The sequence below is a fragment of the Stegastes partitus genome, unplaced genomic scaffold, assembly GCF_000690725.1.
Source record: "Stegastes partitus isolate 25-593 unplaced genomic scaffold, Stegastes_partitus-1.0.2 Scaffold307, whole genome shotgun sequence".
Classification (NCBI taxonomy): Eukaryota; Metazoa; Chordata; class Actinopteri; family Pomacentridae; genus Stegastes; species Stegastes partitus.
In genome coordinates, this window is record NW_007578038.1 from 102,390 (window position 1) to 114,598 (window position 12,209).

Here is a 12,209-nt window from a genome sequence, read left to right on the forward strand (position 1 = left end):
CTCCCCTTCCCCTCCCTTCATTCCTCTTCCAGCTTCATTACATAACAGCCTGGAAGAGCCAAGAGCAGGGAAGGATGGAGAGGCGGGAGAGGAGGGGGCAGCTCCTCTGACCTCCCACCAGAGGGGGGAGACACATTGATGGAGGAGCCATCAGCTGCATGCCAGCTGCTCCTCCTGACTCCCCCATCCTCATGTTTCCTCCCCCTCTCTCTCTCTATTCTTATGCCAACCTGTCTTGTCTCGTCGGCTCACTTTTTTCTCCGCCCGTTGCCCTCTTTCTCTTTCTCCCCTCCTCTCTCTTTATTCTTTGCTTCTCACTTTCAGCTTCGTGACAACTTCCTCCATCACCTAGTTAAGGAAGCCCTGAGGGAACTTAGTAAAAAGGAAAAAGTGACAAAACTATTGCACGGCCATACAAAAGCCTTTGTTTTATTGAATTTTTTTGGTTCCATTACATCCCCTCTGGGCTTCTCTACCTCCTTTTTTTTCTCTCTCTCTTCAATGTCCTGACTTTTTTGACACATTTTGGTCCAGGACAACCGGGAGGTGAAGGCGACTGCTGTGAAAGTCTGTATCCCAGGAAGAGAGGGGACAGGAGGAAGCCCGTCCTGCCCTCTGGAGGTCATTGGTTCAGTGTCACCACAGGAGGGTGTGTGTTTTTTTCCCCTACAGTTAGCTGTCAAGGCCTCAGATATGAAACGCACTGTTGCTTCTTTAATTATTTATTCCATTAGCTGCTGATTTGGCCCTTTTTTTTTTTTTTTGGATGCTCTTGTTGTGCACCGCAGTGGGGTGCATAATCACTGCACCGGGTGGAAGCTAGAAAAAAGAAGGCAGAGCTGGAGAATGAGCATGATTACATGCAGGTCTCATGTTTTCAGTCCATTAAATGGCCATTATCGCTGCGGATCACTCCCATGCATGTGGGCCAGGAGGGGCCTCCTCCACCTTCTAGTGAGCTCAGTGGGTTGTCACCACCTCATTTAGTGGCAACAGGGTGGTGATTTAACTGGAGAGGATACACAAGTTGGTTTCACAATGATTCACTAAGTTTACCAACCAAAGCTACTTGGTCAGGTTTAGAAAAGGATCATGGTTTGGAGTAAAATTTGACCACATGAACGCATCATTTTGTACGTTTCAGTGCACTTTTCCACATGACCGCAAGAGGTCAACGATATTATTGGGGTTACTGTCTGTTTAGTAGTGATCAGGATAAATGACTTCTGCTGAGCCTGCTAGAGGAGGTTCCTACTGGTCCACACGGATGGGAATGAACAGTAAAGGCTGATCATTTAATGGGTCGATAAGGTCGGAATAGAGCTCATGCTGTAAGATTTGTTCTGAAGAGCAAATCATATAATCTGAAAGTCACTCTGTTAAGTCATGATACGACCAAACTCGGTAACGATCAGACGGCACGTGCTGTAGTAGTCCACACACACATAACCACAGTTTTCCTGAGCATACCTGGCTTTTTAAGTGTGCAAACGTTCAGCTTTTTAACACTAAATATCTATCTGACTCTCTGACCGCTTGTCTTTCCTGCAAACTTAAACTCTGGTGTAGCAACGATATGGATTTTAGGGATATAATGGTGCCAAAGGCTGGTGTAATATTGGCTAAAACTACAAAAATAAAACCTTTGATGCATTTGCACAGCTAAGTTGTGGCTCGTTTCCAGTGTTAAGTAACCACTGTTTACATGAATGAGTCAACTACAACTCACCACAATCAACTGTTACACTGACTTCATGAATTTGATAAATGCCGCAGCTCATTTATTTCCAAAAAGCAGCTTAATACTCTCATCTAAAAGGATTACGTCAATACTGCCTCAGTATCTTGTTATCAGTCACATCACTGATCTATGGTAGACTGTGAGCCAATAGACTAATTAAGACATTTTTGTAAATAACTGTGTTGCAATCCGAGTTTAAAACCCCAACGCTGATGGACTCTACTGGTGATAAATGAGGCACACAGGGGAAAATAAAAGCTTTAAATAAGTTGTATCATAAGTTATGAACTGATATTTTATTGCTTTATAGTTAACCCAGCAGCTACTGGCAACTTTTAAGGTGGAAGACATGTTGCTCAATGCACGAGTTGACATCGTGAATCAATCAAACCACCTTAAATACGTCAAACTCTGGCCATTTGTTTTTATTGGCTCTTTTGCTTCACATATGCTTTAGTGATGATTGGATCTTCTTTAATTAAAGCATCATTTCAGTTTGCTCCAGCAGCTTTGTGTGTCACATATCAGGGAACTAACTAACCCAGAGGCCCAACAACCCCACTTAGGCTGTAATAATTTCATTAATATAACAATTAGGGGACGCCATAAAAGCACCATTTAAGCATAATATGAACTGAAGTAAGGGTCGGCTTGAAGCTGATATATTGCTGAAAAGCTGCGTATAAGTTAATCGGTTTCTATTTAAGTAAAGTGTGCCAGAAATGACGGGCGTATTAAACAGAGCTAAAAGGTTGGTCCCTAAACAGACTAAAGTGGTCAGCGAAGTTCTTGACAATATCAACAAAAAAAAACTCAGTCGATGCAGTTAATGCAATAAATAACCTCTGCTGGCTGCAAGAAGCAAACAGAAAAAAAAGAGATTTTACAGGGGTGGTTGTGGCTGCGAGTGAAATGGAGTGAAACTGAAAGCTGTCTGGTTGCGGGCCAGTTTGCATTTTACAGGAAACGTCTGTGCTCCCAGCGAGACCACTGAAGATAAGTCTGCTGCACACGGGCCTGCAACTTCTACACTTTCAATATTCTCAGCAGGCGGGCAGATTGTGCTTTTTGATTGATACTCGGTTCCAAAGACGTCAATCACTCCACGACTCCTGCTTGAATAAATAAATAATCTGATGGAGGCACAAAAAAAAAAAAGTACAGTTTATGAGTTTTACGGGACTTACCTGCCACCCGGAGAATGCAAAGAGCCCAGGGTGGCGTTATCCCCCTGGATCTGGGATTGATGGAATGATTGTTGTTAGAAAATGAACCGTAAGTCAGACCCACGCAAACACTTTTGCGGGGTGACCTCCGCTGACTGATGTTTAATACCCCGACACACCAGGAGCGCTGTTACGCAACAGCAGGTCTTTACATCCAGTCTGGAAACGAGCCCTGTTCGCCTTCGGATGTGCCCTGCGGTATTACGCGATGAATATTTCAGATTGGACATGAGAATGTTTAAAGTTCAGCCTCATGTTTGCCTCGGTGTAGGTGTGCTGTTACATAAGAGGGAGAGGTGAGAGCAGGTCTAATCAGTTACTGTGGAGGTGTTTAACCAAACAGCTGGGACTGGAGGACTCACAACTCCTGCCGCCACACCAGCTCCGTCTCCGCGAGCGCTCCCGGGACGCTCTTCTCGAAGGCTCACGTGAAATCCTTGTCTTGAAATGCAAATCTACGGAGATGTGAGTGTCCGATCAGCCGGCACAATCCTGCCAGTGTTACATAATACAGCTCTTCCTTCAGTAAACACCTCAAGGTTAAATCCAGGTTATTCCAAACCCGGTATGGCTGCAGCTGCTACTGACAAAAAAGCTGAAACAGGAACTCTACAGAGGGAGTCAAAGTGTGATTTACCCCCTCTATCCTTCCCTGTACATTGCAAATCCAAAATTGTGCTAACTTCATGTTTTCCCTCCAAACTGGTGTTTTGACAGAAAAGAAAAAAAAAACTGCTGTGTTGCCACATCAGGGGATATCCTCTAATATAATATTGATCTCTTTGGGCGAGTTAGAGGGACTCTGGGGAATGATGGGATATGATGTTTTTGGTCTGTAATCACCCAGGTGATGACTCCCTCCCCCACACACACACACACACAGGGGGAGGTGTGTAGTTGTGCTGATGATGTGTGTGTGTGTGTGTGTGGAGACTCAGCAGCTGAAGACGGCAGCAGCTTTTTGTGCTAATGGGCAGAAATTTAGGTGTTGATTTAAGACCTTCAGCAGATTCTTCGGTGCCATTAAGTAATCTTAAAATGCTGTAGCTACGAGCAGAGTGCAAATAATCAACGTGGAATTTTGCTAAGGTGTCAGCGAGCAGCAACGTTGCATCGTTATGTCGCAGGCGCTTAAACGCATCAAGCTGCTAGTGTTGTTGCTGCTTTATGCAAAAAGAAAACTTGCATCTTCCATAAGTAACCTACAAGAGATGGGTGATTTAATTGGTCTTGGATATGTTGGGCTCAGAGTGTTCCTTGACATGCAGAGGAGAAACACCGAAAAGGAAGATTTTGTTGCAAAAAGTAATGCAACATCAGTTGTATTGAAATATTTCGGCTACAGAAGGGATGACAATGAGCAAAAGCAAGCATTCTGTCAGGAGTGTCTCTGAATTGTTGCCACTAGATGAAGCAACATGACTAATTTGTTTGCTCATTTAAAGTGCAAAGCTATCCAAAGCAATGAAATAAATACATTTGGACGCCTGTGCAGGTGTTACATTATATGAGAAAGGTTCCAAGTGGCAAACAGAAATCACTAATGAGGTAACTTTTCATGTCGAAAAACACGTGATTTCCACAATTACTAAAGAGGGTTTCAAAAGGTGGCTCGGTGTTTGCACTGTTGCCTCACAGCTAGAAGATTAGGACGCCTGGGATCTTTCAGTGTGTTCTCTCCCACAGTCCAAAAACATGTTGAGGTTAATTGGTGATTCTAAATTGTCTGTAGGTGTGAATGTGAGTGTTCTTGGTTGTCTGTCTCTAAGTGTAGCCCTGTGATAGACTGGCGACCTGTCCAGGGTGTCCCCTGCCTTCGCCCTGAGTCAGCTGGGATAGACTCCAGCCCCCCACGACCCTAGCGAGGATTAAGCGGTGTATAGATAATGGATGGATGGATGGTTTCAAAAACACAATCCAATCACATGACAGTTGTCTTTCCAGACCTGTGTCCTATGAAAAATGGAAGGCAGGAGTTGAAGCAGAGCTGTCATTAGTGGAATGCTGCGACGGTCTTGTGATCCAAACTGGACAATAAAGTCTGTCTTAAGCCTGACTTTTGATTTTAATGTTTCCATATTAATGAAAAATCGCTGTTTGTCCTGGATGATCATACAAGTGAGAACATCACAATAAGGATCAGAGAACTGTTTGCTGCTAGGAGCCTCGATGAGCGACGTCAAGTCTTTCTCCCCAGCATCCCACAGCCCAACTGAGCAGCCTGTAAAATCCTCTATAAGAATTCTACAGGATATCCGACTCACTGAGTGCTTGAGACTGACAGCACACACATCCAGAGTTCAGCGTGCACGTACTCACAGATGTGTTACCCACAGATTTACATGAGGCTTGTAACTTAAAGGTCAGAATGATTGTAAGCGAAACAATTAAAAACATGTGTCTGAAAAACTTCCCCTGCGCCAGCGATCGTCTGTGATATATTATGCAACGAGAACAAATCCCATTTAGCTGGCGTCCGCCCAGTGCGCCTCGCCAAGTGTGCATACATTTTCAGGCTGATTGATTCTAGTGTGATTCAAACCAGAAAAGCATGGCAGTGTTGTCATGTGCTCTCAGGATATTCAGACATAAAACTGCCAGGAAGTCCCCTTTTAAAATGTTCTTTTTGGCATTAAAAGCAAAGCGGGGGGGGGGATTCCCAGCGGCGCAAGTACTGACTGAGCCGTAAACCGTGACGACATCTGCGGGGTTTGCGCTCTCGCTCTCACTTACAGAAGGAGCTGCTTTCGTCCTTTGTGCCTTCCATGGTGCCATCCGGCAGCATCTGGAGGTAGAAGCCGTGTCTGCAGTAGAGCCGCGTGACGATGCCCTTCAGCTGGGGCTCTGCAATGCAAACACAGCGTTAAACACACGTTAGCGTCGCCGCAACATATATTAATGCAGCCACCTTCCTATGAGCGTCCACGCTGACTAAACAACAGACAGGTCTTAATATTTACCCTGTGAAATAGTCAAACAGCCCAGTGTGTGTGTGTGTGTGTGTGTGTGTGTGTGTGACCGTGGCCTTCAGCGGGATTGATGGGACCTTGGTGTCTGCTAAAAAGAAGCATCTTTCACAGATGAGGTTCAAGTGAGGGAGGCAAGCTGTTCGTTTTATTTTGTGTGTGTGCGTGTTTACCGCCATGCATGTGTGTGTGTGTGTGTGTGTGTAGCAGCTGCCTGTCACTCGACGAGGAGGTGAGCGCTTCAAACATGTGTAGAACTGTGTTAGAACTAACGGCATAAAAAGAGGTCAGCCGTTTGGGGAATATTCAAGGAGAACCTACCTAATAGTAGATTTCTTTTTTCTTTTTTTTTTCTCATGACCAGATTTCAGTGAGTAACTCAAACTGTGTATTTTTTAATTTGTTTGCTTAAAGCTGCTATGTTAGGGGCTGGATATGTACAGTAGAAATTCAGTTCTTTATAGTCGAAAAAATAACATTTAAAATACCCCATCTTCCCAGGATTAATAACATAAATTATCCCATTTTTGTGTATGGGGTTTCTCATTCCAAATATCTGCTAAATTATGACTAGTTGTAATTCCGGTTTCAGATATCGCCACTTTAATTCTAGTTTAAGTTATCCTGAATTAACCCCAGTTCACAATATCTACAACTTTAAACATTTTGATTTAGTCTGAATGATGCTGTAGATGTCTTGAGCTGGAGTTTTGCCCAGTAAATATGTAATTCCAGATATCTTGGTGCAAATTTTTGCTCAGATAAAAAGTTGCAGATATTTGTAGTTATGTCAGAAGCTACAGAAAGCGACAGGCAGCGTGTTTTTGAAACAAACTATGGCACTGCAGCTGTAACCCAAGCCATTTTCCCACCATGTCAGAGCAGATTTTATTGCCCATTTAACTGTAAATGGGACCATAATTTACAAAATAAACATCAAGCTGCATTAAAAGAGACTAGAAACTAGCAATTGAGGCCATAAACGGATTAGGAAAATGTTCACTGATGTGACAAATCAAATGAGAAGTAGAGTCATTTTCTCATAGACTTCTATAGAATCTGACGTCTTCCTGCAACCGGAGCAGTCGCCCCCTGCTGGCCACTAGAAGGAATGCAGGTCTAAACTTCTTCCACATTGTCGTCCACTTTTATCTTTTATTTTCAAAATAGTGTACTAGCTGGCATTAGTTTCTACAAATGATCCAGTTTGACAGGCAGATAGGTGAGTCACGAATGATAATTAGCTCGGACGTGACGCTGATTCAAGGCCAGAGGGACCCCGCGGCGATCAGGGAAAGCTGCGCGAGTCCTCGGATGAAGACGTTTTTTTTTTTTTTTTTTGGACCGTTCACATATTGCAAAGGTCGGCTAGAGTTCAGCCTCAGCTGCCACCTGCTACTTTAGCCGACTTTCTGGGACTGAAAGAGAACAGTAAGTCAAAACATCCTCTTTCGTTACTTGGAGGCATCAGCTAAAATGACACTTAAATTAATTCTGAGGATTAGCTGGCTTTAATTTTGGAGTTGGGGTTAAAAACTGGAGCTTCATAGGGACAACTGGGCTGTTTCTAATTTTCACTTGTGAGATATGAACATATTTCTAGTTCAGCAACCATTACTACCCAGTGGAGGTCACTGCTAGTATATGTTATTTTAACATACTTCTAATGGGTCTTAAATTCTAAAAATTAAAGGTAATCATTCCTTTGAATTCACTAATGAGCTCTAATTGTTATTTTTCTTCTGGGGCATCTGGGGACAGGTATCCAGTGGGCTTGAATTGAAGTTGTGTTGTTCTTTCTGTTAATAATTCAACAGTAATAAGTAACTACCTTGAAATATGAACCCAAAACACAACCTCAGTCAGCGGCTTCTTAAACACAGAATACGACGCCAGGTTACTAAATGGAAATTTAAAACCCAAGATAGAAGCAAGAGAGTCGTGCTGAATGTTTAAAGAACCATCTCCTATCGTGTGTTTACCCTGCTCTCTACTGTATTTGACCAACTGTCATTATTTACTCGGAGGCACCAGACTACTATTTGTGTTCCGGTGAGCCAATCGGGGCGTTTTTTTTTTTTATATCCGCCACCGCACTAGAGATAAGTTGGCATGTCTTCATCCACCCTCGTGTGGTGTGTTTCTTTCCTGAAGGCCGCTCATGCATGACTGAGGGGGGCTCTTTCACTCCGAAGTGCTGAGGGAGACTAAATAGTGGATCAGAAGGAATGTCAGAATGCTGAAGTGTTTCCACAATCAAGTTTTAATGAGACGCATCAAATATGGATGAGGACAGAGAAGTACGGGGGCAGCTGGCAGTTGGCCCTCAGTTGACAGCAGGAGTGTGCGTGTGTGTGTGTGTGTGTGTGTGTGTGTGTGTGAGTGAGAGAGAGAGAGAGACTGATGGAGGCTCGCTCATTTAAATTGTCCCTGAAGTACACGGAAAATGATGATGTAACATAAATAACTATCTTCATTTTCTTTGAATAAACTTTATTTTAGAGTTTTTCAGCATATAGAGCTTCCAGATCCATCAACAAGATATAACAGCGTTCTCTTACAGCTCTCTTAATGTGTAAAAACGTCATGTTTAACACTGGTCTCTCCCCGACTAATGCTTTTGACTGCATTAGTCAAACTGTGCACACATTATCTTCCATGCCATACCTCCCCATATGTAAATTCATCAAGTCATATGTGTCTATATTTAGATTCTTCATGCTTCTATCACAGCTGCAATGTTCTAATTATAATTTTGTTTATTAGCCACTGCAGCAGCTTAGTTTTGCGCATACATAAAGTAAGACGGCTCATGGAACAACAGCTGTTGTGTTTGCACCCAATGGAGCATTTTTGTTCTGTGTTCATGGCATGTTTATGAAAGAGAAATAGAACTGCTACAAACAACTGTACTACTAATTATTCATCTAAACATCTAATTTTCTTTGAGAAAACAGAAAATGAGCATGCCAATTGAGTTCATTTTGTTCTGACAAGCTGTATGTCGTATAATGCAGCCTGTAATAAAAAATGTAATCAAAAGTTCACATATGAAAATGCAAAACTATACAGTTAAACTGCATCGTGATGGAAATACATTTAGAAAATTGATTAATATTTAAGTCGTGCAGAGCCAAAAGAAGTCCATGTCTGCATTGAACCCCTAACAAAGTGGTCTGTATATTCAACAAAATGCAACATGGACACAGTGGATCTTTAACCACCACAGTACAGCTAAAGCAACTCCTGTTTTCCTTAGTGTGTAATGAATCTTTGACTTTTAGTAGCTTCACATTCAATGTAAACGTAGCTGAATTCACAAGAGCTGTTGCGTTTATCTCATGTGTATGGTGAGTTTGTCGCTTGATGTCTCTAAATCTGAATTTTGGCGATGCAGAGCAGCTTAACGTAGCCTTAACGAGCCACATTTCAGTCCCTATTTTTCGTAAATTCCATTGTCTGACAACAGAAACAGGAAAATGTGTAAAGAACAACAGCTTTTAGGAGAACTCAGCTGTATTGAAAGACAGTATACGCGAGCACAGAGAGCAGGAGAGAAGCCAACACATGTTAAGTGGAGCTGCAGCTGAGCAACCATTGATGCTGGAAACCACACAATAGCCCAACAGTTACAAAAAAAGAAGCATGCATCATTAATTATGCAGAATTACAATGCAGAACAAGTTTGGTTTTAATGCAACAGGCCAATTTGTCAAACACTTGTCAACAAAATCAGTGCAATACAGTGTTGAAATAGTTTACTTTGTGATTATTTTCTCTTTTTCACAGCGATCACTACAGTTTGGAATCATCACTCTCAATGTCTAATTAAATTGAGGACGAGCTGACATTGAATTTTGCAGGTTATAAAATGTGAAAGTAATCCGACACATCCGTCCACGAACCTCCGGAAATAGTTTAATCGAAGCTGATTACATTTTAGATTTTAAACCCACGCAGTCCGAATTAGTCGAAAGAATTCCAGGGGTGTAATCCTCGCTTCCATGCCGACAGCGTGACACAACTTCTGGAAGCCGTTCATGGCCTCCGTAGCAAAGCGGAGTCGCTGTAACTACTAAAAGATAAAAGCTCATCCATCCATCCCTGGCCGACTAGACGCAGAAGGTCAAACGAGGAGTGTGGTAATCTGTAATATCCTGAGTGTTAATCTCAAATTAAGCCCCAGACCACACACCAGGCCATGTGCTGCTTAACACATCTGCCACAGCGGCGAGCAGAGCAACAAACGCACGCAGAGGAGGGCTGGCCTTTAGCGTGACTCCGCCTCCGTGCAGCTCTGTTTGGTAACGATGCTGTGATCCAAAACGTTCAGAGCTGCTTGGCGGCAAGGACGTGCGAGACTATGGTGTTCGCACACATCGCCTCTTACAAATGCTTCTCCTCGGCTAAAAGCAGGAGAAACCGCCTTGAGTCACACCTGAGGCGAGCTGTTGGTTAAACCCAGGGTTTAAATGCACACACAGATCCAGAGTGACAATGCAGAATAAGATAAACGATGGCTACAATGTGAGACTAAATACAGGTAGTAGTTTTTAGAAATGAGTTTTCTACTAAAAAAAAAAAAGTCAAAGAAGTGAAGCTATATTTCTGTGGGTTGTAGCCCTGCTGTAGTTCACTTCACTCTATGGCTGCTTTTAAAAAACGCCTTTCAAAGTGATGGATGCGCTGCCCAAAGGTTGAAATCCTGTCCGTTCAATTTCAACACAGCGTCAATGAAAAAGATTTGTTGTACATATTAAGGCCAAGCAAAAACGTTGGCCAAATGGTGGCTCTAGAAAAAGTTGTCTTGTGGGAACAATGAAGTTGATCGAGGAATGTGTTTGTTTTACTGTACCAGCAGGAAAGGTCATCGAAACATCTTTCATTCTGCTCAATTCACAATATCTACATTGTCGATTTTCAACATCTTGATTTAGTTTGAATGGTACAGATATATTTTCCCAGTCAAAATGGAACTGCAGATATCTTGACTTAGAATTTTGACCACGTGAAACTTATCTGTAGCTCTGTCGACTGTAACCCCAGACAATACGCCATATTCTGGCCATGTTGGAGCAGATTTATTGTCGATTTGACTGTAAATAATTTCCAAAATTAACATCAGGTTGTATTGAAGTAAATTTGAAACAAGCGAAACCATAAATTCATGAGGAAAATGTTCACTGAGGTCGCAAATCAAGTGAGAAGTAGAGTCGTTTTCTCATCTATATAATCAGGCTGCATTTTGCAGAGCAGTCGCCCCCTGCTGGCCATTAGAAAGATTTGTTGTAGTTGTTTACCAGAGAAGTATCTTCTGCGGACAATGAAGCTAATCGAGGAATGCGTTTGTTTTATTACCATGACACAAGGTCAAAGAGTCATTAAAATGGCAATCTGGCTACTAACTGCTAAGACATGCCACTTCTGAGTAGGGTATCATGAATATAGCCAAAGTCATAATAATGATTATTGTGAACGATATTGAGATCACAGTTATTTGTAACGATTATTCACTGATTCTGGGGATAAAATATTTTTACTGGACTTCAAATAAAGCAACTTCAGTTAAGCAAACTTTAATTAAAGCTTTAACGTTCATGTTGCGCTAAATTCTTGCTAATGTACGACAAACTGGTTCCTCTTCATCTCCTCGACGGGATACAGAAATAAAGTTGTACCAATGTTTTTTATCCACATTTAAACTAACAGAGTTGTGCATTATGGTCATGGTATCTGAGCTGACGCTGGCAAAAGATGGGGATTGAGTGAGGATAGGCCTTTACTGCAGTTTGCCTTCTTCAGGTGGTTGAACAAGTTAATCTTGTTGCTTTGCAGCACAACCAAAAGTCTCTTGTACTCTTTAAATATTGTTTGATCCAATACACCGCCAAACAACAGATGATCATCCGTTTCAAGAGACTACCTCTTCACCTCGTATACCCTTCAAACATCAGCATCGACATGAATGTCATCCATATCATGTTCTTTTAATCGCAGGAAGCAAAACATGCGACTGAGATTAACTGTGTGGCCTTATTAGGGAAGAACATGCTGAATCTGTTTCAGTGGAGTCCAGTTTAGAGTTTGTATTTCTAGTAATGATGAAGTAAAACTAGATCTGGGCAGAATTTGCAAACTTGTATCCTACATGCACACTGAGATGGCCTAGTAAAGTCAGTTTCAGTTCAGTTAGAAACAGGAGAATGACCCAAATGGTTATGCAGTTGGATTTGGTAGAAAAGATTTTGTACTTTGAGGGAGCGCTCAAAGAATCTG

General features: G+C 42.3%; 1 protein-coding gene across 1 annotated transcript in view; it reads right to left on the bottom strand.

Moving 5' to 3' along the window:
* Positions 1-12,209, bottom strand: part of fgf11a (fibroblast growth factor 11a) — a 111,064-nt gene that overhangs the window by 44,269 nt on the left and 54,586 nt on the right. Inside the window, exon 2 of the mRNA XM_008283336.1 lies at positions 5,701-5,811. Within this exon, the coding sequence (XP_008281558.1) occupies positions 5,701-5,811 (111 nt within the window). The remainder of the gene's footprint in view (positions 1-5,700; positions 5,812-12,209) is intronic.